The sequence below is a fragment of the Salvelinus namaycush genome, chromosome 1 (assembly GCF_016432855.1).
Source record: "Salvelinus namaycush isolate Seneca chromosome 1, SaNama_1.0, whole genome shotgun sequence".
In the NCBI taxonomy this organism is placed as follows: Eukaryota; Metazoa; Chordata; class Actinopteri; order Salmoniformes; family Salmonidae; genus Salvelinus; species Salvelinus namaycush.
In genome coordinates, this window is record NC_052307.1 from 27,267,252 (window position 1) to 27,295,113 (window position 27,862).

A 27,862-nucleotide genomic window follows, 5' to 3' on the forward strand; every position below is an offset into this window, starting at 1 on the left:
AGCGACCTGGGAAATGTCCCCATGAGGGATAATTTTCCTTGTTTTACTATCCTTGTGTGGATCAAACAATTGATTCCCATTAACCTTTACCCCTAAATCTAACCCTAACCCCTAACCCTAATTGTAACCCTAAACTTAACCCCTGAGCCAAGGATAATAAAACCAAAAATCCACACAGACACACACCCACTCAATGTTTTCAATTAAATGGTTTCAAGATTCCCCCATGATTTTCCTGCAAATCAGTCTTCCTGTAGCTGAAGCGTCAGAGTAGGACAGTGAGGAGGTGGATAGAGAAGGGGCAGTTGGCAAATGGTTCCATTACAGCAGTGATATTCAAATGGAATTGCAGTGGGATCGCAAAATAAAACATTTTCTTTCAGGGGGAGAACCAGAGTACGTATTATTTCATAGGACAATATACACTGCTCAAAAAAATAAAGGGAACACTTAAACAACACAATGTAACTCCAAGTCAATCACACTTCTGTGAAATCAAACTGTCCACTTAGGAAGCAACACTGATTGACAATACATTTCACATGCTGTTGTGCAAATGGAATAGACAACAGGTGGAAATTATAGGCAATTAGCAAGACACCCCCAATAAAGGAGTGGTTCTGCAGGTGGTGACCACAGACCACTTCTCAGTTCCTATGCTTCCTGGCTGATGTTTTGGTCACTTTTGAATGCTGGCGGTGCTTTCACTCTAGTGGTAGCATGAGACGGAGTCTACAACCCACACAAGTGGCTCAGGTAGTGCAGCTCATCCAGGATGGCACATCAATGCGAGCTGTGGCAAGAAGGTTTGCTGTGTCTGTCAGCGTAGTGTCCAGAGCATGGAGGCGCTACCAGGAGACAGGCCAGTACATCAGGAGACGTGGAGGAGGCCGTAGGAGGGCAACAACCCAGCAGCAGGACCGCTACCTCCGCCTTTGTGCAAGGAGGAGCAGGAGGAGCACTGCCAGAGCCCTGCAAAATGACGTCCAGCAGGCCACAAATGTGCATGTGTCTGCTCAAACGGTCAGAAACAGACTCCATGAGGGTGGTATGAGGGCCCGACGTCCACAGGTGGGGGTTGTGCTTACAGCCCAACACCGTGCAGGACGTTTGGCATTTGCCAGAGAACACCAAGATTGGCAAATTCGCCACTGGCGCCCTGTGCTCTTCACAGATGAAAGCAGGTTCACACTGAGCACATGTGACAGACGTGACAGAGTCTGGAGACGCCGTGGAGAACGTTCTGCTGCCTGCAACATCCTCCAGCATGACCGGTTTGGCGGTGGGTCAGTCATGGTGTGGGGTGGCATTTCTTTGGGGGGCCGCACAGCCCTCCATGTGCTCGCCAGAGGTAGCCTGACTGCCATTAGGTACCGAGATGAGCTCCTCAGACCCCTTGTGAGACCATATTCTGGTGCGGTTGGCCCTGGGTTCCTCCTAATGCAAGACAATGCTAGACCTCATGTGGCTGGAGTGTGTCAGCAGTTCCTGCAAGAGGAAGGCATTGATGCTATGGACTGGCCCGCCCGTTCCCCAGACCTGAATCCAATTGAGCACATCTGGGACATCATGTCTCGCTCCATCCACCAACGCCACGTTGCACCACAGACTGTCCAGGAGTTGGCGGATGCTGTAGTCCAGGTCTGGGAGGAGATCCCTCAGGAGACCATCCGCCACCTCATCAGGAGCATGCCCAGGCGTTGTAGGGAGGTCATACAGGCACGTGGAGGCCACACACACTACTGAGCCTCATTTTGACTTGTTTTAAGGACATTACATCAAAGTGGGATCAGCCTGTAGTGTGGTTTTCCACTTTAATTTTGAGTGTGACTCCAAATCCAGACCTCCATGGGTTGATAAATTTGATTTCCATTGATCATTTTTGTGTGATTTTGTTGTCAGCACATTCAACTATGTAAAGAAAAAAGTATTTAATAAGAATATTTCATTCATTCAGATCTAGGATGTGTTATTTTAGTGTTCCCTTTATTTTTTTGAGCAGTGTATTAACGATATTGAGAAAGATAATAAAAATATATACAGTACCAGGTAAAAGTTTGGCACACCTACTCATTCAAGGGTTTTTATTTATTTTGACTATTTTCTACATTGTAGAATAATAGTGAAGACATCAATACTATGAAATAACACATATGGAATCATGTAGTAACCAAAAAAGTGTTAAACAACAAATATTTGAGATTCTTCAAAGTAGCCACCCTTTGCCTTGATGACAGCTTTGCACACTCTTGGCATTCTCTCAACCAGCTTCACCTGGAATGCTTTCCCAACAGTCTTGAAGGAGTTCCCACATATGCTGAGCACCTGTTGGATGCTTTTCCTTCACTCTGCAGTCCATTTCATCCCAAACCATCTCAATTGGTTTGAGGTCGGGTGATTTGTGGAGGCCAGGTCATCTGATGCAGCCCTCCATCACTCTCCTTCTTGGTCAAATAGCCTTTACACTGCCTGGAGGTGTGTTGGGTCATTGTCCTGTTGAAAAACAAATGATAGCCCCACTAAGCTGTGGTAGCCATGCTGGTTAAGTGTGCCTTGAATTCTAAATAAATTCTAAATAAATCACCATCAGTGTGACCAGAAAAGCACCCCCACACATCACACCTCCTCCTCCATGCTTCATGGTGGGAATCACGCATGCGGAGATTATCCATTCACCTACTATCCGTCTCGCAAAGACACGGTGGTTGGAACCAAAAATCTCAAATTTGGACTTAGCAGACCAAAGGACAGATTTCCACCAGTCTAATGTCCATTGCTCGTGTTTCTTGGCCCAAGCATGTCTCTTCTTCTTATTGGTGTCCTTTAGTTGTGGTTTCTTTGCAGCAATTTGACCATGAAGGCCTGATTCATGCAGTCTCCTCTCAACAGTTGATGTTGAGATGTGTATGTTACTTGAACTCTGTAAAACATTTATTTGGGCTGCAATCTGCGGTGCAGTTAACTCTAATGGACTTATCCTCTGCAGCAGAGGTAACTATGGGTCTTCCTTTCCTGTGGTGGTCCTCATGAGAGCCAGTTTCATCATAGCGCTTGATGGTTTTTGCAACTGTACTTGAAGAAACTTTCGAAGTTCTTGAAATGTTCCATATTGACTGACCTTCATGTCTTAACTTCTCTGGGATATGTGGGACGCTTGGCCAAAAGCCAGTAAAAATGCAGAGCGCCAAATTCAAATAAATTACTATAAAAATCTAACTTTCATGAAATCACACATGAAAGACACCAAATTAAAGCTACACTTGTTGTGAATCCAGCCAACATGTCTGATTTCAAAAAGGATTTACGGCGAAAGCACACCAAACGATTATGTTAGGTCAGTACATAGCCACAGAAAAACACAGCCATTTTTCCAGCCAAAGAGACGAGTAACAAAAAGTAGAAATAGAGATAGAATTAATCACTAACCTTTGATGATCTTCATCAGATGACACTCATAGGACTTCATGTTACACAATACATGTATGTTTTGTTCGGTAAAGTTCATATTTATATCCAAAACTCTGAGTTTAGGCAGGACGCTACTGTCTCACTTGGCCAAAAGCCAGAGAAAATGCAGAGCGCCATATTCAAATAAATTACTATAAAAATCAAACGTTTATTAAATCACACATGAAAGATAACAAATTAAAGCTACACTGGTTGTGAATCCAGCCAACATGTCAGAATTCAAATAGGCTTTTCGGCGAAAACAAAGGATGCTATTATCTGAGGATAGCACCATAGTAAACAGAGAGAGAAGCATATTTCAACCCTGCAGGCGCGACACAAAACGCAGAAATAAAAATATAATTCATGCCTTACCTTTGACGAGCTTCTGTTGGCACTCCAATATGTCCCATAAACATCACAAATGGTCCTTTTGTTTGATTAATTCCGTCATATATATCCAAAATGTCCATTTATTTGGCGCGTTTGATCCAGAAAAACACTGGTTCCAACTTGTGAAACGTGACTACAAAATATCTCAAAAGTTACCTGTAAACTTTGCCAAAACATTTCAAACTACTTTTGTAATACAACTTTAGGTATTTTTTAGCGTAAATAATCGATAAAATTGAAGACGGGATGATCTGTGTTCAATACAGGATTAAAACAAACTGTAGCTAGCCTTCTGGTCATGCGCCTCTAACAAACAGGACACAACAAGTGACCCTGATTCAAAATGGCCGTACTTCTTCATTACACAAAGGAAAAACCCTCAACCAATTTCTAAAGACTGTTGACATCCAGTGGAAGCGGTAGGAACTGCAAGAAGGCCAATTAGAAATCTTTATTTCCAATGAAAACCCATTGAAAAGAGAGTGACCTCAAAAAAAAAAGAATCTGAATGGTTTGTCCTCGGGGTTTCGCCTGCTAAATAAGTTTTGTTATACTCACAGACATGATTCAAACAGTTTTAGAAACTTCAGAATGTTGTCTATCCAAATCTACTAACAATATGCATATCTTATCTTCTGGGGATGAGTAGCTGGCAGTTGAATTTGGGTATGCTTTTCATCCAAACGTGAAAATGCTGCCCACTATCCTAGAGAAGTTAAAGTGATGATGGACTGTCGTTTCCCTTTGCTTATTTGAGCTGTTCTTGCCATAATATGGACTTTGGTATTTTACCAAATAGGGCTATCTTCTGTATACCACCCCTTTCACAACACAAGTGATTGGCTCAAACGCATTAAGAAGGAAAGAAATTCCACAAATTAACCTTTAACAAGGCACACCTGTTAATTGAAATTCATTCCAGGTGTCTACCTCATGAAGCTAGTTGAGAGAATGCCAAGAGTGTGCAAAACTGTCATCAAGGCAAAGGGTGGCTTCCTTGAAGAATCTCAAATATAAAATATATTTTGATTTGTTCAACACTTTTTTTTGGTTACTACATGACTCCATATGTGTTATTTCATAGTTTTGATGCTTTCACTATTATTCTACAATCTAGAAAATAGTACAAATAAAGAAAAATCCTTCCTTGAATGAGTAGGTGTGTCCAAACCTTTCATGTGTATTGAGTAAATAAATGTACAGTACCTTCAGAAAGTATTCACACCCCTTGACTTTTTACACATTTTGCTGTGTTACATTGTGGGATTCAAATGGATTGAATTGTTTTTTTTTGTCAATGATCCACACACAATACTCTGTAATGTCAGTGGAAGAAAAATTCAAAGATTATTTGTTTTATATGGAAAAATTAAACACTAATATACTGTATTTTGATTAGATAAGTATTCAACCTCCTGAGTCAGTACATGTTAGAATCATCTTTGGCAGCGATTACAGCTGTGAGTGTTTTTGGGTCTCTAAGAGCTTTGCATACCTGGATTGTACAATATTTGCCCATTTATTCTTTGTAACATTTTTCAAGCTCTGTCAAGTTTACATTTACATTTAAGTCATTTAGCAGACGCTCTTATCCAGAGCGACTTACAAATTGGTTGTTGATCATTGCTAGACAGTCATTTTCAAGTCTTGCCATACATTTTCAAAGTCAAAACTGTAAATAGGCCACTCAGGAACATTCAATGTCGTCTTGGTAAGCAACTCAAGTGTATATTTGGCCTTGTGTTTTAGGTAATTGTCTTGCTGAAAGGTGAATTTGTCTCCCAGTGTCTGTTCGAAAGCAGACTGAACCAAGTTTTCCTCTAGGATTTTGCTGGTGCTTAGCTCTATTGTTTATTTTTATCCCAAAAAAACTCCCTAGTCCTTGCTCATGACAAGTATACCCATAACATGATGCAGCCACCACCATGCTTGAAATATTAAGTGGTTCTCAGTGTTGTAGAATTGCCCCAAATATAACACTTTGTATTCAGTACAAAAAGTTAATTGCTTTGACACATTTTTTGCAGTATTACTGTCGTACCTTATTGCAAACAGGATGCATGTTTTGGAATATTTTTTATTCTGTACAGGCTTCCTTTTCACTCTGTCAGTTTGGTTAGTATTGTGGCGTAACTACAATGTTGTTAATCCATCCTCAGTTTTCTCCTATCACAGCCATTAAACTCTGTAACTGTTTAAAAATCTCCATTTGCCTCAAATCTCTGAGCAGTTTCCTTCCTCTCTGGCAACTGATTTAGGAATGGCACCTGTATCTTTGTAGTGACTGAGTGTATTGATACACCATCCAAAGTGTAAAATTATTTTTTACACATCTACCAATAGATGTCCTTCTTGGCGAGGCATTGGAAAATCTCCCTGGTCTTTGTTGTTGAATCTGTGTTTGAAATTCACTGCTCAACTGAGGGACCTTACAATTATCTGTATGTGTGGGCTACAGAGATGAGGTAGTCATTCAAAAATCATGTTTAACACTGTTATTGCACACAAGTCCATGCAACTTATGTGACTTCTTAAGCGCATGTTTACTACTAAACTTATTTAAGCTTGCCATAACAAAGTAGTTGAATACTTATTGACTCAAGACATTTAAACTTTTCATTTTTAAAGATGTATTATGCAGAAATCATTCCAACATTACCCGGTAAAATTCTAATAGTTCGCCTAATTTCAGTTTGTGACAAAACAAGTAAGTATAGTGTAGAGAATCATTTTACCATCTAAACGGCTATGAAATATATTTTCCATAACCAAAAATATTGTATTTTCTGCTGTTTGAAGCTGGTGTTCAAAACTGAAAGTAACAGATACAAAACTTAAGAATGGGAAGCATAGAAATAATGCACATAGAACAGATCTACCATTTCTTAGACCTACTTTCAATGAGAATGACAGATCTATAACTCATATTTTTATGTGAATTTGGTTGGGTTGCCCAAAAAGTTACATATTGCAGCTTTAATTAATTTGTAAAAAATTCTACAAAATGAATTCCACTTTGACGTTATGGGGTATTGTGGGTAGATCAGTGACACAAAATCTCAATTTAATCTATTTTAAATTCAGTGTGTAACACAAAATGTGGAATAAGTAAAGGGATGTGAATACTCTGAAGGCACTGTATATATTGGTTCTCTTTACTTTGATAGGAGAGATGGTTATTTGTTGATGTGAAAATCTAAATGTACCCATTTTTTAAGGTTGTTTCATTAGATTTGTGGTGTGGTCTACAGAATTTCCGGCAAAAAAAATGGGGTTCCAGAAATGTTGGCGAAAATTTGGTTAGGAATCATTGATGAACAGCAATATTCAAACCTTGTCTCTGATTTTCAAACAAATTTAAGTTAGAACTGAAACTGGACCATTCAGGAACACTCAACACCTATTGGAAAGCCATCATAGTGTGTCTTTGGCATTACATTTGTGTGATTGTCCCGCTGAAAAATAAAACCATAACCCAGGATAAGGTATTTAAGTATTGTGGTGGCAGCATCATGTTATGAGTATGCTTGTCACCGGCAGGGACTGGGGAGTTTTTCAGGATCAAAATAAATATGAAAGGAGCAAAGCCCAGGTAAAAAGTTAAGGAGAAACCCTGCCACAGTCTTCTGAATACCTAACCCTGGGATACAGTTGTATTTTCCAGCAGGACAATTACACAAAAGTAATGCCAAAGACAAACCAGAATTGGCTTTCCAAGAGGTGTTAAGTGTTCCTGAATGGTCCAGTCTCAGTCCTGACTTACATTTGTGTGAAAATCAGAGCCACGGTTTGAATATTTCTAACCATCAATGATTCCCAACCAAATTTACTGAGCTTGAGCAATTTTTACAAAAACATATAGATATTTGTTGCCTTAAGACTTGTTGGTGACTTATTCAAAATGATTCAAAGCTGTAATGGCTGCCAAGGGTGCTTCCACCAAGTGTTACAGTTTTTGTGCAAGTTTTTGTGCATCTCTGAGCGATGTTCTATCGATTCCCTGGGTCATAGACTTTTACTAGCGACTATATATTACTACCGTCTGATTAGCATGCTTTTGGAAGTAGGATTATTAAGAGTCAGATGCACAATCTGAAGCCTTACTGAGAGGCATGCTAGCTCCTCTTTATCTTTGTCTGCTGTTTCATAAATTATTTTATGGAGGGAAAAAAGTAATATTTTTTGTAACTTGTTTTGTGTAACTTGTCACACAAAATGTCAACTGTGATGAATGTATAGCTGATTGGTCTTTCTGTTGTCCAGTGGTACTGAGCACTCTCCGACAGTTCAGCACTAGCACATCCATCCTTACTGACCCCACCCTTCTGCCTGAGGAAGCCACCCAGGCTGTCACCAACACCCACAGTCACTTTGCAGACTCCTAGCCGCACCTCCAGGGGAGGGGAAGAGTGATTCAGATAGAGTGCATGGTCATAGTACCCTCTGGTACAGCACTCCACAGAGGGTCTCTACCACAAAGTACTCCAACTTCTCCAGATTGAAAAAGACCTTGAAACTACAGAATGGAAAAGTACCAGCACTAGTTTGCCTTAAAAGGTAATCCAAAGAAGTTACTCTGTCTTCCACCCTATTCATTACCATTTAGAACAGGACATGAAGTTTGTGGTCTTTGTATACGTCTTTGTATACGTGACCTCATCCAGCTTACTGACCTCTCATTCCTACACATCGACTGGGCTTTGCGGTCAACAACCCAAGCTCGGTGCATTACTTTGGATGATTAATACACACCACACCGAACAACATTTGCAGCATATTATGAACACAGCAATAACATTGCTCTTTGTTAATGTAACTCGCCACACTGTTGATGGTGGAACTCCCAATTAGTTTTAAGGCTTGCAGTACCTTCAGAAAGTATTCACACCCCTTGACTTTTTCCACATTTTGTTGTGTTACAGCCTGAATTTAAAATAGATTAAATGTAGTTTTTTTGTCACTGGCCTACGCACAGTACCCCATAATGTCAAAGTGGAATAGTTAAAAATATTTTTTTTTACTAATTCATTCAAAATGAAAAGCTAAAATGTCTACATTCAATAAGTATTCAACCCTTTTGGCAAGTCTAAATATATTCAGGAGTAAATATTTGCACATAAGTTGCATTGACTCACTCTGTGTGCAATAATAGTGTTTAACATGATTTTAACATGACCAACTCATCTCTGTACCCCACACATACAATTATCTGTATGGTCCCTCAGTCAAGCAGTGAATTTCAAACACAGATTCAACCAGAAAGACCAGGGAGGTTTTCCAATGGCTTGCAAAGAAGGGCACCTATTGGTAGATCTGTAAAAATAGGCGTTCTTCCTAACTCAGTTGCCGGAGAGGAAACCAACCTCATGGTTACAGAGTTTAATGGCTGGTATAGGAGAAAACTGAGGATGGATCAACAAAATTGTAGTTACTCCACAATACTAACGTAATTAGAGCGAAAAGAAGGAAGCCTGTACAGAATTGTATTTTCTTCTCCAAAACAGGCATCCTGTTTGCAACACGGCACTAAAGTAATACTGTAAAAAATTATGCAAAGCAATTCACTTTTTGTCCTGAATACAATGTGTTATGTTTGGGGGAAATCCAATTCAACACATTACGGAGTATCACTCTCTATATTTGCAAGCATAGTGGTGGCTGCATCATATTATGGGTATTTTTAGGTTCTGAACAAAGAGTAAAAACTCAAACAGACGACTAGGAAAAGCTAAAACCAAGTTATTCCCCCACTGGGTCAAACAGCTGCAAAGACAAAAGACATGTTTACACAAGCACATATATTTATACACTCCTACTAGGCTGAGTCAACTCCTTGCACATCTAAACAGCCAATACATCTCTGTTGCAAGGCCGGACTTAATTGGTTCCTCTCACTGGTGTAGTCATGGCCCCGCCTCCTGCTAGAACCTTCATGGGCATGGAAGTATAATGTGTGTAACAGGACTGTTCCTTGTCACTTCATCTGACCCGACCTCGGGACAAATTCCTCACTCCTTCCTGCTCCACGGCTGTTCTACCTTATCAGTGACTGGAACCAGACTGTTGCAGTTTGCTTCCCTCTTTAGGAGCCATGAGATTTAACAATACCATGTTTTGACAGAATGTAAACTTTCTGCACTCCCCCTTCCTCACTCAGTAACTTTCCATACACCTAGTTCTTACACTCTATTGACCTGAACATATGCATTCCTTATACATGTAAAGTAATCAATAAGTTCTAGTATGGTAACATTAATAAGTATATTTCAAACTAGAATCCAACATTATGCTTGTAATCGTTAAGGACTGGGGAGTTTTTCAGGTTAAAAAAGAAACGGAATGTAGCTAAGCACAGGCAAAATCCTAGAGGAAAACCTGGTTCAGTCTGCTTTCCAACAGACAATGGGAGATGAATTCACCTTTCAGCAGGACAATAACCTAAAACACAAGACCAAATCTACACTGGAGTTGCTTACCAAGAAGACAGTGAATATTTCTGAGAGGCCGAGTTACAGTTTTGACTTAAATCTACTTGAAAATCTATGGAAAGACCTGAAAATGGTTGTCTAGCAATGATCCACAACCAAATTGACCGAGCTTGAAGAATTTTGAAAAGAATAATGGGCAAATGTTGCACAAACCAGGTGCGGAAAGCTCAGAGACTTACCCTGAAAGACGCGCAACTATAATCGCTGCCAAAGGTACTTCTACAAAGTTTTGACTCGGGTGTGAATACTTATGTAAATGAGATATTTCTGTATTTTATTTTCAATAAATTTTGCAAACATTTCTAAAAACATGTTTTCACTTTGTCATTATGGGGTATTGTGTGGAGATGGGTGAGAAAAAAATAGGTTTAATCCATTTTGAATCCAGGCTGTAACACACCAAAGAAAAATGGAATAAGAATGAATACTTTCTGAAGGCACTTTGGCAGGTAAATAACATGGTGTTGAACCAGAGGTGTTTTACCGTGCTTGCTCGTTTTATTTGGTATTTTAGTTTTTATTTAGCTCTTATTGTTATTTAAGGTATGAAACAAAGAAAACGGCATATGATTTGTCATATAAGGGAAATATCTCTTGAATGAGTTATAGCGTCCTGAGATTCTGTTGGTTCTGTTGTTGTTTTCTCTGTTGTATGACGGTGAGTGTGGATACATTGAGTGTTATTTAAAAGGCTATAAAAAAGGCTTAGCACTGATTGGCAGTATGCTTTGAGTACTCTGAAAGCCTTCAGTAACTACTTACTACTGTTTTTTCATCATCATTCTGCTCATGTGCCTTTGCTTCTGGTGGGGTCTCAAACTCATGCACAGTTGTCTTCCATGAAGTGGGAGTGTTTCCCAGTTTTTTTATGGCCAGACGTTCTGGGTATTCTACCCTTTTTTGCGGGGGTTGGACTGTTCAAATAATACAAGAAGTCTTTAATATCCTCAGTGTTGTTAAGCCAAAGTCTATCCATGGAAAAAGGTGCACTTTTCACTCAAGGAAAATTCAGTCTTTACTAATGGACTCTGAGTGGTTCCTGGAAAAGGCCATGGACAGGTGTGAAGCACATTTAACCTTGCACGCTGCAGCCTACCTTTTCATTGTCTTTTGAACAAATTAACCTTGTGCTATAGGAGCATTCAAACATTATGTGGTGAATGTTGCTTTTTTCTTCTTGTTCTCTCAGGGATGCGCTGGTGAGCTTTTTATGCTGTTCCCTATAAACAAACAAACACAATCAGGATATTTTAAGCTGAAGAAAGCATCAGCCATACTGTAAGCATACCGGTTACATACATAGCATATGTATGATGTTCTTTTTTTGTTTCTTATAATCAAGTCATCCTTATGTCTAACGTATGCTTATGACAGCATTATGCTAGCCTGTCAAAGATACATAGCTCTTCTCATAGTTCAGATCGTATTTGTCTAAGATACAGTTAAACATTATAGGTCATATTGCAAAAGTAGAAACTTTAATTTCACGTCTCTCCTTTATTAGTCTCAGAAACCTTGACCTACATTGGTACATTGTGGGAGGCATTTAGAGAAACTACTTTTTTATTAGGGGCGGCAGGGTACCCTAGTGGTTAGAGCGTTGGACTAGTAACCGAAAGGATGCAAGTTCAAATCCCAGAGCTGACAAGGTACAAATCTGTCTTTCTGCCCCTGAACAAGGCAGTTAACCCACTGTTCCTAGGCCGTCATTGAAAATAAGAATTTGTTCTTAACTGACTTGCCTGGTTAAATAAAGGTAAAATTTAAAAAAATTGCAATGCACCTCAGAACAGCAAATACATGGATATACTTTATTACTCTAACTCATGACTGATACAGAGTGATATTTAGTATTTTTTTGTTGTTGTATTTATTACTTTGATGCACAACAGAATTTGCTTTAAATTATATCACATTTAGCACCATTGGTTCTGTATTTCCTGAATGTATGTTATTTTTTTAGAGGCTATATGGGCTTTACGAGAGTCCTTAATACATGTCTCAATAACTGTGATCACCTAAATGTTTGCACTCTTTGCTACTCTACGAGTGGAGTACCCTTTATCCTATGACTGGGGACTGTATTATTGTTACTGATTCTGAGCCCCATGTACAGTATGTCTGTGGGCTAATCACAACTAACATGAATCTAGTGTCATTCAGATCAAAGGTTTTATTTCTGTTCCATTCTAAGGGAATTGGAACTATGCAAAGACTCCAAAAGGACAAGAGCAGATGGATGTCATTAAAACTTTTTGTTTGCCAAGCAGTTACTATGTGGGGAAAGTTTCCAATATTCCTTTGTCAAGAATCATGACCTGTTTTAAGTTATAAAACAAGGATTAACTATTTTGTTTTAGAGGAGATTTCATTTATGAGATTACTTTTTGGAAGTCTTTCTATGTTTGTTCTCCCTGAGATACAGTAAGTAAGTGTTGTAAATATTCTCTTTCTTGGTCTACAAAGTAAAGACATTTTTTCCCCAGCATGGTTTCTGTGTTTTTGTACTGTGTTTTAGGTAACATCAATATCCTCCTTTCTTGCATTCCCGAGTGCATATGTTACAAGTCTAGGAAGTATGACAACGGTACACTTTTCTGCTCTTTGACAGTTTCTCTCATGTTCAAGACATTGAATTTTTTTTCTGAATAGTACTTTTATTCCATGTTAACAGATTTGCATCAGGTATAATACCTGGAATTTCCAATGATGGCTAATATTCTTTAATCCAATAATTGTCTGTAACTAACTGTACAGTGAAAATCTCACTTAAAAGTTCATATTCTGTTAACTCATACCCAAATAATGTCAACTCATCCTATACTTGTGTGGCCAAAGCATATATTGGATAACAAACCCTTCAAAAACCCCACCTCAAACTTGTATCTCAAACAGACGGTTTCAAAAATGAGCTATTTGAGGATGAGCTGGCCAGTCAGTCTACTCTCATTAATATTCTTTATGCCCGGTATACGCCCACACCATTCTGTTGTTGGGGTACGCCTAGCCCTCGATCATGACTCTGTTCCATAACACTACACACCATTCCAACACAGGAAAGATGCTTTTTAACATACTTACTTGCATTTTCTTCTTGAAGGGAAACTTTTTTTCACTCATTGTAAATAATTATAAGTCATATGTCATAGAGATCTGGAAACACTGGACAGTTACTTTAAACGGTATATTCAATATGTGAACTAGAATCAAATGAGTGCATTTAATAATTAAGACACTTATTGGTACACTGATAAATACATGTGGTTATAAATAAATATATGCATTCATTAATAAAGATACTTTTACTAGTCACATTGTTCCTTTTCTCAACCATTGTGTGTAGAGAGTAAAGCGGTTCACATCAAAAGGGAGTTGGCATACTTCTTGGTGGTCGCACATCCATTGTTTCAGCTTTTTGATCTGTTGACAGGCCTCATGAGTCCATTGATCACCCTTTCCAGGTTCTGTTTGCTTCCTTTTTTACATGAGAGAAGCTGCCAGAGATGTTTTCCAGTGATCTTCTCATTCATCTTTGGCTCCTGGATCCAGCCCACCTGGTTGGGACCAGTATGGTCGAAGAGAATCCCGGTCTGGTTCTAGTGCAATATGAAAAATAGAAATGGAAGTCATTTTCTACTGTTAAAGGTCTACAGTGTAAACATAGTCATCCATTGCTTTGGTTGGTGCGTATTGAACATATATATATTTTTAAATTCTCCCCCTGAGACAACTGTCAATGGCGACCCTGGCACAATTAGGGTTAAGTGCCTTGCTCAAGGGCACAGACTTTTCACCTTGTCAGCTCGGGGATTTGAACTAGCGACCTTTCAGTTACTGGCTCAGCGCTCTAACCGCTAGGCTACCTGCTGCCCTATGATACATGATTTATTAGAAAACATAATGCATGTCTAGGTGTTAGGGATCTGCTCCTTCAGGGTAGCTCACTGCCAGAGCGAAGCGTCATATGAAGATTATAATAGAACTACAATCAGTGAGCACGCTATGCTATATCAAATCCCCTGAAAGAAGAAACACAGAACCCAGATAGGTGGAGGCTGTGGTGGTGGGATATTAGAAACAGCAAGCATAGCAAGTAACAGCTAGTTACGGCAGCACGGACGAAACACCAGCGCGTGACATCCGTCATTGAGGAAGCATGTGTAGAACTGGTCAACTTAAATAGACCATGTAATTAGTGTGAATCCAATTGGTGCGATATCAGGTTTCCCTTCTGAACTGCCTATGCTTAATTTCAGAAAGGGAACACCACATGTACATTTAACCATTTATTAGAAAAGATAACAATGCATGTCTTGGCGTTAGGGCTCTGTTCCTTCAAGGTAGCTCACTGCCAGAGCCAAGCGTCATATGAAGATGATAATGTAACTACAGGCAGTGAGCATGAGATGCTATATCAAATCCCCCAAAACAGCAGAAACCCAAGCCAGACGATTAACTGAGTACGGCAGAAAGCGCCGTTTAAGAGACTTCAATAGACCAGCGAAGGTCATTCTACCATACATGACTGGACTACAAGCCAATGTGTGAATAATAACCATGTGTGACATACGGCTAATGCAGCCGTATGACTATTTCACAATGCACCGTCGAGTACCCTCGATGAGGCCAGATGAGCAGTCATCTTGGATCATGAGTATATTCTACTTATGAGCCCAGCCAACCACCTGCAAAATAGATGCACCGCCAGGGTACCAGCCAACCAGCTTTTAGCTAACAGTGTTATATACTGTATCAGATGCAACGCAGAACAGAAGCAACATAGTTACTGACCATAGGGCTGACACAATCATGATCATATTAGCAATACTGCCAAACTAATGTAGGCTCCACACTCAGAATTCCACTTGAGTGTAACATCATAGGAAGGTCAGGATTATGGCCCATAATCTTGAGGATCACGCCGTGACCCATTGAGAAGCAGTGCCTATGCAGGAGTAGCTCAGAACTGTCCAGCAGCCATGACGAGGGAACCAGAGCTGTGACGAGTTCCAGGATCTTGTCATTGGTTGCCAGCATCAGTGTTGAACAGGGTTAGCCAGGTGCCGCCCGTGCTCAGCTTGCAGGTAGCGTAACATGAAAGAGAAGATAAGGTAGTGTTAGTTCTTATGACGACTGACGTTCCATTGCCAATTCTTCATCGCTGAGTGAATAAGTACTGTTAACATGCTGGTGCCCATAATACAATAGCATTTGCGATATCATGAAATATTAAAGGGATGGAACATTTAGTGCATTCCAGACTGAAGAACCCATCAAACAGACCGCCTCTAGCAAAGGTTATTGTAAACCCAACACCAACTCCTAAAGTGAACGCAAACTTGTGCTTCTGAGAGAGGAGAGATACTCTTGATATGCATGTTGGTTGCTTTTCAGTAGGCCAAAAAGAGTAGGCGAACAAATGGATTCCTGAGCGGACTACACGCCGAAGGGTCCTGACAGCATTGATGAACTGAATCCCTGTTATCGGACCATGATGATAAGGCTGCCTTTGCCTACCTGAAAGTAGGAATAGAAAATGCATACATGGTTATGAAACAGAAGACATCGTACAGAGAGAAGAGTAGACAATGACTGTTGCAGAGTGCATGCTCAGCCATGACCTACCATCACATAGCATAACAACAAAGTACACTAACAACCCCCCAAAAACAAATAAGATTGTATTTGTCACATACACATGGTTAGCAGATGTTAAACGCGAGTGTAGTGAAATGCTTGTGCTTCTAGTTCCGACAGTGCAGTAATATCTAACAATTCTCCAACCCTACCTAATACACACAAATCTAAAGGGGTGAATGAGAAAATCCAATATATGGATGAGCGATGGCCGAGCGGCATAGGCAAGGTGCAATAGATGGTATAAAATACAGTATATACATGTGATATGAGTAATGTAAGATATGTAAATGTAAATTATTAATGTGGCATTATTTAGAGTGCATTGTATAAAGTGGCCAGTGATTGGGTCTCAGTGTAGGCAGCAGCCTCTCCGAGTTAGTGATTGCTGTTTAGCAGTCTGATAGCCTTGAGATAGAACCTGTTTTTCAGTCTCTGTCCCAGCTTTGATGCACCTGTACTGACCTCAATTTCTGGATGGTAGCGGTGTGAACAGACAGTGGCTCGGGTGGTTGATGTCCTTGATGATCTTTTTGGCCTTCCTGTGACACCGGGTGCTGTAGGTGTCATGGAGGGCAGGTAGTTTGCCCCCGGTGATGCGTTGTGCAGACCGCACCACCCTCTTGAGAGCCTTGCTGTTGAGGGTGGTGCAGTTGCCGTACCAGGCTGTGATACAGTCCGACAGAATGCTCTTGATTGTGCATCTGTAAAAGTTTGTCAGGGTTTTGGGTGACAAACCAAATTTCACCAGCCTCCTGAGGTTGAAGAGGCGCTGTTGCGCCTTCTTCACCACACTGTCTGTGAGTGGACCATTTCAGTTTGTCTGTGATGTGTACGCCAAGAAACTTAAAACTTTCCACCTTCTCCACTTCTGTCCCTTCGATGTGGATAGGGGGGTGCTCCCTCTGCTGTTTCCTAAGGTTCACGATCATCACCTTTGTTTTGTTGACGTTGAGTGAGAGGTTGTTTTCCTGACACCACACTCTGAACGCCCTCACCTCCTCCCTGTAGGCTGTCTCGTCATTGTTGGTAATCAAGCCCACTACTGTTGTGTCATCTGCAAAGTTGAGGATTGAGTTGGAGGCGTGCATGGTAACGCCTCCAACTAAAACGGTAGCTACATATAACCACCTGTGCTATCCAAAGCGTAATGTCACTACTGATACTGCTCAGCAGTAGCTGAACATCTGCAGCATACACGGCGTGCACGGTGAGAGTGACATGATCATCTAAAACCTAGACCTACAAAAAAGTCTACCTGAGCTGAAGCTTATGTCTAACGGTATATGCTGGTAAGCCATGAGACAAGATAGAGGACCTGATAACAAGATAAATAGACCCCATAGATTACTAGAATAAGCCTCCAGAGTGTCTGAAATAAACTCTAACAGAACATTCCGATAAAGGCAATGAACAGCTGATCGCCAACAGCTGATCGCCAACAGCATGCTAGGTAATATATATATATTTTTTACCCTTATTTTAACATGTAAATTGACTGAGAGCACGTTCTCATTTACAGCAACGACCTGAGGAAATAATAATTACAGGGGAGAGGGGGGAAGATTGAGCCAAATCCCAATAAAACTATATCACATTTTGAAAAAATCTAAATAGCCTAATCTTTATGACTAATGTTCAAACTTAGAAGTCAAACAGTATCAAGGTTCTAGTCTAATGCTTCTAAAAATCTTAGGCATAACCGTGTTCATGGAGTTCTCAACGAGCCTTACACCTCACAGATTAGGGTGTTTTTTATGTTGGTGTAACCTCAAATTTAGCATCACCACCCAATCCAACGCGACTGGAAGCTATAGCGAGTCTTGATTGGTCATCACACCGCGATACAGCCTCAGCTCCCCCACTAAGGTCCAAAGTGATAACAAAAAATCTGAGTGGGGAAAAATGGTTAAGGTTAGCAGTAGTAATCGGTGAATATATGCTTAATGATGAAAAGACTGAGTAATGTTAAAGGGAAACTTCGAAATGTTTCAACTTCATATTCATCTCCAGCACCATCAACATATGTGAAAATGGCACATTTCTATGTTTTGTAGTAAAAAAGATAGAGGAAATAAGTGTTTCCAATTACATAATCAACCAATTAGTAGACAATTAAGCAATTAGTAGGCAATTCCTACTCACAATTGGTCAAAATGAAACGATGCACACCGATTGTCACACCAGCCTTCGCTTTGGCGCTCCCTCCTGTCCAGCTCAGGCGTTCGGCATCACCGGCCTTCTAGCTGCTGCCGAACCTACTGCTGGCAAACGCAATTCACTCATCAGCCCCGGACTTAACTCATCATCATTACATACACCTGGTTACCATCCCCACTCTATCATTGTATACAGTTGAAGTCAGAAGTTTACATACACCTTAGCCAAGTACATTTAAACTCAGATTTTCACAATTCCTGACATTTAATTAATCCTAGTAATAATTCCCTGTCTTAGGTCAGTTAGGATCACCACTTTATTTTAAGAATGTGAATTGTCTGAATAATAGTAGAGAGACTGATTTATTTCAGCTTTAATTTCATTCATCACATTTCCAGTGGGTCAGAAGTTTACATACACTCAATTAGTATTTGGTAGCATTGCCTTTAAATTGTTTAACTTGGGTCAAATGTTTCAGGTAGCCTTCCACAAGCTTCCCACAATAAGTTGGGTGAATTTTGGCCCATTCCTCCTGACAGAGCTGGTGTAACTGAGTCAGGTTTTTAGGCCTCCTTGCTCGCACACGCTTTTTCAGTTCTGCCCACAAATTTTCTATAGGATTGAGGTCAGGGCATTGTGATGGCCACTATATACCAAATACCTTGACTTTGTTGTCCTTAGGCCATTTTGCCACAACTTTGGAAGTATGCTTGGGGTCATTGTCCATTTGGAAGACCCATTTACGACCAAGCTTTAACTTCCTGACTGATGTCTTGAGGTGTTGCTTCAATATATCCACATCATTGTCCTTCCTCACAATGCCATCTAGTTTGTGAAGTGCACTAGTCCCTCCTGCAGCGTAGCACCTCCACAACATGATGCTGCTGCCACCCCTGTGCTTCACAGTTGGGATGGTGTTCTTCGGCTTGCAAGCTTCCCCCTTTTTCCTCCAAACATAACAATGGTCATTATGGCCAAACATTTCTATTTTTATTTCATCAGACCAGAGGACATTTCTCCAAAAAGTAAGATCTTTGTCCCCATGTGCAGTTGCAAACCGTAGTCTTTTTTATGGTGGTTTTGGAGCAGTGGCTTCTTCCTTGCTGAGCGGCCTTTCAGGTTATGTCGATATAGGACTTGTTTTACTGTGGATATAGATACTTTTGTACCTGTTTCCTCCAGCATCTCCTCAAGGTCCTTTGCTGTTCTGGGATTCATTTGCACTTTTCGCACCAAAGTACGTTCATCTCTAGGAGACAGAACACGTCTCCTTACTGAGCGGTATGACGTCTGCGTGGTCCCATGGTGTTTATACTTGCGTACTATTGTTTGTACAGATGAACGTGGTACCTTCAGGCGTTTGGAAATTGCTCCCAAGGATGAACCAGACTTGTGGAGGTCTACATTTTTTTTCCGAGGTCTTGGCTGATTTCATTTGATTTTCCCATGATGTCAAGCAAAGAGGCACTGAGTTTGAAGGCAGGTCTTGAAATACATCCACAGGTACACCTCCAATTGACTCAAATTATGTCAAATAGCCTATCAGAAGCTTCTAAAGCCATGACATAATTTTCTGGAATTTTCCAAGCTGTTTAAAGGCACAGTCAACTTAGTGTATGTAAACTTCTGACCCACTGGAATTGTGATACGGTGAATTATAAGTGAAATAATCTGTCTGTAAACAATTGTTGGAAAAATTACTTGTGTCATGCACAAAGTAGATGTCCTAACCGACTTGCCAAACCTATAGTTTGTTAACAAGAAATTTGTGGAGTGGTTGAAAAATAAGTTTTAATGACTCCAACCTAAGTGTATGTAAACTTCCGAATTCAATTGTATATACTCCCTCTGCCAGTGGTCTTTGTCGGTCATTGCAAATGTTACTTGTTTTCCGGAGAGGAATCTCCTACTATTTCCTGAGTACTTTATATTTTGCACTTTGGTTTTGCCATTTGCCTTTTTGTTTCTGAAGATATATTTTGAGCACAACAGTGTTTGGGTTTCGTCCCGCTTTGATCTCTGCTGCTTAAATAAACTCAGTAGTTCTACACCCGTGACTGCCTCCTGCCTACTCCTCTCTACACCCGTGACTGCCTCCTGCCTACTCCTCTCTACACCCGTGACTGCCTCCTGCCTACTCCTCTCTACACCCGTGACTGCCTCCTGCCTACTCCTCTCTACACCCGTGACTGCCTCCTGCCTACTCCTCTCTACACCCGTGACTGCCTCCTGCCTACTCCTCTCTACACCCGTGACTGCCTCCTGCCTACTCCTCTCTACACCCGTGACTGCCTCCTGCCTACTCCTCTCTACACCCGTGACTGCCTCCTGCCTACTCCTCTCTACACCCGTGACTGCCTCCTGCCTACTCCTCTCTACACCCGTGACTGCCTCCTGCCTACTCCTCTCTACACCCGTGACTGCCTCCTGCCTACTCCTCTCTACACCCGTGACTGCCTCCTGCCTACTCCTCTCTACACCCGTGACTGCCTCCTGCCTACTCCTCTCTACACCCGTGACTGCCTCCTGCCTACTCCTCTCTACACCAGTGACACCGATGATGTCATTGGAAACACATCTTTATCTTTGATTGCACCAGCCAATAATACATCACATTAAATACTCAATAAAATGCCAAGACACACCGACACTAAAGCAGGACATCATCATGAATGTAAACTAGGTGTTTATGTAATGCCTCATTGCATCTGGGTAAGAAATGACGAAACATCCTGAGTAAAATATATCGTACTGCGATGCTCCAGCAGATGCTGTGGAAGGGGTGGCTTGTGTTTGCCACTATGTCACCACGACCTCACCATACTCTTGGCAGTAACAATGCCGTCATGCCATAACGACTATGTGCATAAGATACAGGACATAACAGCCAATGCATGAATTAGCATTGCATCGGCAAGGTGATGAATATAGAGCCTTAACATGCACATGCTCCCATAAAAGCAATATCGGCAGCCATGCCATAATGCAAAACTGTACGCAGATAATGAAGCAAAGATGTCAACTAACACCTGAATGTGTGAGCGTTCACCATAGCACAAAAATTGCAGCATGAAACACCTGAAGATAAAATGCAAGCAGAATAATTAATAAGAGCTAAAACATGACTAGGATGAAGTGATCACTACAATAGCATACAATACAATAGCATATGATAGAATAGATAGTCACTAGGCTGTCACTACAATAATACTACTAGAATGCAAGATAGGTAGTCCCTCCCTGTCGGTCTATGTCAAATGCATGGCGCATGATAGAAGCATAGCTATAAATCAGCATAACCTACTGCTGATAATGATGAAGTAAATATAACTACATTACTGAAATTATACCATAAAATGTATGTAAATAGGTGACTCATTGCAACAGCACTAATGAGCTTGCATAAACGTTGGTTGCTCAGAGCAGAAAGCAGCAGGGTGTAGTTATACAAGCACACTAATCCAGACCAGTCTGCACTTAAAGTGAATGCATTTGACCATAAATCAGATCATTTGTACAGAATGTAAAAAGTGACTGCCTGGCGCAAGTCACACTAATGTGACAGATGCCACCATAAAATGTATTGCTGGTTGTGTACCTTGCAGCACTCTAGTGAGCTGCTTGACATGTAGTTATAGCTACACTATATATACCAAAGTATGTGGACACCCCTTCAAATTTGTGATATTTCAGCCACACCCGTTGCTGACAGGTGTATATAATTGAGCATACAGCCATGCAATCTCCATAAACAAACTTTGGCAGTAGAATGGCCTTACTGAAGAGCTCAGTGAAGAGCTCTAGCGACTCCTTGTGGAGTTTCCAAGCTGACTTTGGTCGTCAGTTCGACAGTGTTTCCTCCGACACATTGGTGCGGCTGGCTTCCAGGTTAAGTGAGCAATGTGTCAAGAAGCAGTGCGGCTTCGATCTCAACCTTCGCAGAGTCCGTAGGGGAGTTGCAGCGATGAGACAAGATCGTAACTACTAATTGGTTATCACGAAAAAGGGGGTAACGCCATGGGACAGAAAAGTTTGAATACATTGGCCATGCTGTCAATCCAGCATGATTTCTGCCGCGTTCAAAACAACTGGAAACTCTGAACTGGGAAATCTCAAACTTCAGTGAGTTCAAGACAACTGGGAAATCGGATAAAACTAGCTCCGACTTGGAAAATACGGAAAATAAAAAAAATCCAACTTGGAATTCCAAGACGGGATTTCAGGCCTCTTTCCAGAGCCCACAAGAAGGACCACCGGACCACCTTCCTGTTGAAGTGAGCACAGCACCCCAAGGTGAGTCCAAAAATGTATTGTATGCTGCTGCATAAATTATTTAATATGCCAGGGAGATACAGTGCCTTCGGAAAAAATTAAATCCCCTTGACTTATTCCACATTTTGTTACGTTACAGCCTTAATAAAAAATTTATTAAATCATTTTCCCCCCTCATCAATCTACACACAATACCCCATAATGACAAAGCAAAAACAGGTTTAGAATTTTTTTACTGAAATATCACATTTACATAAGTATTCAGACCCAATACTCAGTACTTTGTTGAAGCATCTTTGGCAGCGACTACAGCCTCGAGTATTCTTTGGTATGACGCTACAAGCTTGGCACACCTGTATTTGGGGAGTTTCTCCCATTCTTCTCTGCAGATCCTCTCAAGCTCTGTCAGGTTGGATGGGGAGAGTTGCTGCACAACTATTTTCAAGTTTCTCCAGAGATGTTTGATCGGGTTCAAGTCTGGGCTCTGGCTAGGCAACTCAAAGGCATTCAGAGACTTGTCCCGAGGCCACTCCTGCATTGTCTTGGTTGTGTGCTTAGGGTCGTTTTCCTGTTGGTAGGGGAACCTTCACCTCAGTCTGAGGTCCTGAGCGCTCTGGAGCAGGTTTTCATCAAGGATCTCGCTGTACTTTGCTTTGTTCATATTTCCCTTGATTCTGACTAGTCTCCCAGTCCCTTCCTCTGAAAGAAAATCCCCATAGCCTGATGCTGCCACCACCATGCTTCACCGTAGGGATGGTGCCAGGTTTCTTCCAGACGTGACGCTTGGCATTCAGGCCAAATAGTTAAATCTTGGTTTCATCAGACCAGAGAATCTTGTTTCTCATGGTCTAAGAGTCTTTAGGTGCCTTTTGGCAAACTCCAAACGGGCTGTCATGTGCCTTTTACTGAGGAGTGGCTTCCGTCTGGCCACTCTACCATAAAGCCCTGATTGGTGGAGTGCTGCAGAGATGGTTGTCCTTCTGGAAGTTTCTCCCATCTCCACAGAGGAACTCTATAGCTCTGTCAGAGTGACCATCGGGTTCTTGGTCACCTCCCTGACCTAGGCCCTTCTCCCCCGATTGCTCAGTTTGGCCGGGCGGCCAGCTCTAAGAAGAGTCTTGGTGGTTCCAAACTTCTTCAATTTAAGAATGATGGAGGCCACTGTGTTCTTTGAGAACTTCAATGTTGCAGACATTTTTTTTGTACCTACCGCCAGATCTGTGCCTCGACACAATCCTGTCTTGGAGCTCAACAAACAATTCCTTCGACCTCATTGCTTGGTTTTTGCTGTCAATTGTGGGACGTTATATAGACAGGTGTGTACCTTTCCGAATCATGTCCAATCACGTCCTATCAATTGAATTTACCACAGGTTTACTCAAATCAAGTTGTAGAAACAATTTAGAGTCTCACAGTAAAGGGTCTGAATATATATGGAAATAAGGTATCCGTTTTATTTTTAATAAATTTGCAACCTGTTTTCACTTTGTCATTATGGGGTATTGTGTGTAGATTGATGAGGGAAAAAATATATTTGATCAATTTTAGAATAAGTCTGTAACGTAACAAAATGTGGGAAAAGTTAAGGGGTCTGAATATTTTCAGAATGCACTGTATATCAATATTTGCTCATAAAGTGTTTCCACCGCCATTTTTTGCATAATTCATTTTACAGACAAAAAGATCAGACCATGTCGAAAGAACAAATGATCTGTTGGCATTTATAACATTTTACAGAAACTTCCTGTTTCCATCACAGCTGTCATGTTTTTTTTTATATGCAATGACTTTACTCGCATAAAAAATGTAGATTGAAATGTGATTTATGTCATGGAAAGAGCAAGTGTATAAGTGACTATTTACCAGTGGTGCCCTACATTTTTGTTTGTTTTGGGGATGTCTGTAGAGACGTGGGATGGTTTTAAAATCGTGTTTTGTTCGGCATCTCGCAAACACACTGTAAGCAGTGTCTGACTCTCTAGTTGCCTACTTGAGCCAACTGCGAGCTGGGGGGTAGTTCATTTCACTTCTCAGGCTCTCTGTCTGTGCCGCGAGAGGGCTGGGTTAGCCGTTTGAGAGAGTGGTGAAAGTACGCTAAAAAAGGCAAATCCGGGGACGCAGGCGAATATAAAGAACAAACCACTGTTCATGATTCCACTCTTTCACAAAGAGGCAGGCGCAATATTTAGACCAGGGCTGTTCCTGGAGAGCTGCTGTCCTGTTGGTTTTCACTCCAACCCTAATCTAGCCCACCTGATTCTAATAATTAAATAGTTGATTAGCTGAATCAGGTTAGTTACATCTGGGGTAGGAGTGAAAACCTACAGGAAGGAAGCTCTCCAGGAACAGGGTTGGAGAGCCCAATTTAGATGTTGACCCGTAATTGTACAAAATATATATTTTTTAAATCGGATGAGAAACAATTACTGAGGTCTGGACCTCAGTGTCCTTGTATGTAGTTACGGCCAGGTTAGACACCTAGTTGTTAAGCATAGGGAAGGGGTTTACAAACTTCTCCTCGAGACCCCCAGCCGTTACATGCATTTGAACTATTCCACAGCTAGCACACCTGATTCAACTTGTCAAGTAATCATCAAGCCCTTGAGTATGTGAATCAGGTGAGCCAGTTCAGGGCTACAACAAAACTGTCTGGATTCCTGAGAGGTTTGAAAGCCACTGGCCTAGGGCCTACATTGTCCCAAAAAAGGTGTATTATTCTGTAATGGAGAAAGCCCCAGAGGTAGCCTGGGGACCACCAGTCTGTTTGGTATAACAAGGAGTGACATGGATGGCACAAACATGTTTGGTATGGCAAGGTGTTGACATGATAGCATGAACAGATCTGGGACCAGGCTACCCCAGAGGAACAATTGTGTGACCTGCGTACTTTTGGTAGTGAGACAAAAGAAATTGGCAGCTTGTAGCCTATTGTAGGCTTACTTCATATACCAGTGACAATTCTGTCTCCTTGTTGCTAAAAAGTGGCGTGCTAATTATTTTTCAGAACAACCAGGATCCTCTTCAGAAACCAAAGCTGCAGTAGATGGTCCATTGTCATTGTGACTGTTGATGGGCTTCCTCTTTATGATGATGGACCTCAATGTCCCACCACCAGATAGAGTGCTCAGACTGTGGCGCATGAATCACACAGACTGGCACTGGAACACCTCTGCCACACCACCACAGTTACAGCCCACTGTGGATGTTTTCAAGTGCTCCCTGAATGACAACATGCAGAACATTGCGTCCTCTATCCCACCTCCACACCGTAACTTCCTCATGTACAAACACTGCAAGACATTCCCCCGCCTGCTGTCTCCAACACCCTGTGAGAATAACCTCTTTCTCCTGCTGGCCAATAAGTCCACAGCCATCCAGGTGGATAGCAGGATTGCACTATGGAGCACTTGTGGGAAGAGGGTGTACTTTCAGGGTAAAAGGGGGAAACTGTTGTTCTTAGGCAAGTCATCAGACAGAATACAGGGATTCCCGCTGCAGCAGCTACTGGCGTATGAGAACAGGCAGTTTGGGGACATCCTGCAGTGGGATTTTGAGGACAGTTTTTTTCAACCTGACCCTGAAGGAGGTTTATTTCCTGAACTGGTTCAGCCTGGAGTGCCTGCGGGCCCATCTGTTCTAAGGGGACGATGACATTTTTGTTCACACCAGCAGAACGTTAAGGACCACAAGCCCTCTGATCAATTGTTCGCTGGTGATATTATTCCAAGAGCCTATCCAATCTGGCACAACCAATGGATGTACTTCATACCAGTGGAGATGTACCCTAACAAGCCAGATCCTCCATACGCTGGCGGTGGGGGCTACCTGATGTCACGTCAGACAGTGCTGAGCCTGGGAGTGGCAGCGTCCAGCGCTGATTTGTTCCTCATTGATGTCTTTGTGGTCATGTGCGTCACTCTGAAGCAGCACACATCAGATCAGCACAGATGGTTAAAGAGCCATTTAAGAGTACAGAGGTATTGATGGTACATTTTAAAAACAGGTCAATTGATTTAGAGGTAATGATGTGAAACAAACAGATCTATTGTGTTCTAAGGGGGGGATGTCGAGAGCTGTGGTGTAAAATTATTAGACACTGCAGAGGCAAAAAACATATTACTTAATAAATTGTTTTTAAAGGGAACAGTGATTAAAACTGCACCATAGCTGTAATCTGTGTAATGTACATTTAAACGTGATGTCATAACACTAGCTGAAACCATGAAGTGCTTACAGTACAAGTGGTCATTTCCAAGGCATACAATCAAAGAAACTGTATTGCTTAGCATAGAGAGTACTCAGGAAGTAATTGTGTACAGAAAATATTTGGCGAGAGAACTTTAAAAAAAATACTGTAATATGAAATTTGTTTGAAGGGTAATTTCACATGAGCTCCTACAACTGTTATGAAACAAACTTAAAATGTATACATAAATTATTTATTTTTGTACAGATATTCAACATTCAAAAAGTTAGGTACAGAAATTCATGAGCATCATACCATCTGTTTACAATATTTTATCCTTAAATTATAATTTAATTATGCATTGTTCTTGTAAAGGCCATTTAAAAAGGAACCAAGGATTTTAAACAGAGGAGAGGAATAAAGTGTGTGCAGTGCTTTAGGTTTGTTTAGCGGCTTCAACCTTGACCACCATCCCACACGGCCGAGGTAGTCTTTTTTTTTTTTACTAAAAGTCAAACGGCGTTGTTTCACTGCTCCAACCCTGCCAGGCAACAGGCGCCAGCCACGCCCCTCTCCATGCCTTTCCACCACACAATTATCACAGACAGATTGACAAGGCAACTTTTTCTTAAAGTACAAAGTATGTCCAAGTGTAAAAAAATAAACTTTAGCCTCATCTTTTGCACACACTGAAGAGGGTCGCAACACAAACAGTGGATTTTTTAAACAATTCCCAATGAAAGCCTTATATCACAATACGTCAGCATTTCTGCCCCTTTTCCTAGTCAATGACGTGTGAGTGCGGATAATTAAGTTGATCGTTTTGAGACAACATCCTCCCAATTATAGCACTTAGGGGCTTGTGCAATAAATACTTTCTGCACAAACAAACACATGCACACACCCATACAGTAGAGAACTCCATGTGCACTTGCGCACCTCAGAATTTGGTTTATGTGCAAAAGTTGAGATTGTGCCAAAGATTGTTCTCGAAGGCTTTAGATTAGAAGGTCTGGTCGTCGTTACAGGAATCAGTCCAGTGGCCAAAGGCCTCACAGATGTCACAATAAGCCCTCTCCTCATCCTTACTGCCGTGGTAGGTGGTGTGGGGTGGGGAGTCCGGCATCTGCATCTGAGTGGGACAGTCTTCTGTATCATGGAGGTCGAAGCAGTCACAGATGTCACAGAAGAGCCTTGGTGGGACCTTCTTTTTGGAGGGACCTTCATTAAAACCGCTGAAGAGGGTGGGAGACATACAGGGTCAGGGCGTGAGTATGTA

At 41.3% G+C, this 27,862-nt stretch overlaps 2 protein-coding genes and 1 pseudogene across 6 annotated transcripts in view; 2 read left to right on the forward strand and 1 right to left on the reverse strand.

Annotated features, from left to right (window-relative positions):
• The window catches only part of LOC120022085 (MLX-interacting protein-like), a 44,347-nt gene extending 32,341 nt beyond the window's left edge, over positions 1-12,006 (forward strand). Inside the window, exon 16 of the mRNA XM_038965941.1 lies at positions 11,518-12,006. Coding sequence (XP_038821869.1) covers positions 11,518-11,531 — 14 coding nt within the window. The 3' untranslated portion in view covers positions 11,532-12,006. The remainder of the gene's footprint in view (positions 1-11,517) is intronic.
• A 12,874-nt stretch (positions 12,007-24,880) lies between these two features.
• LOC120022487 lies at positions 24,881-27,815 on the forward strand (annotated as a pseudogene).
• The window catches only part of LOC120022158 (CAP-Gly domain-containing linker protein 1-like), a 46,955-nt gene continuing 45,913 nt past the window's right edge, over positions 26,821-27,862 (reverse strand). For all 5 annotated transcript variants that reach the window (XM_038966263.1, XM_038966200.1, XM_038966331.1 and 2 more), the window contains one exon: positions 26,821-27,818. In XM_038966263.1, the coding sequence (XP_038822191.1) occupies positions 27,587-27,818 (232 nt within the window). In that variant the 3' untranslated portion in view covers positions 26,821-27,586. The remainder of the gene's footprint in view (positions 27,819-27,862) is intronic.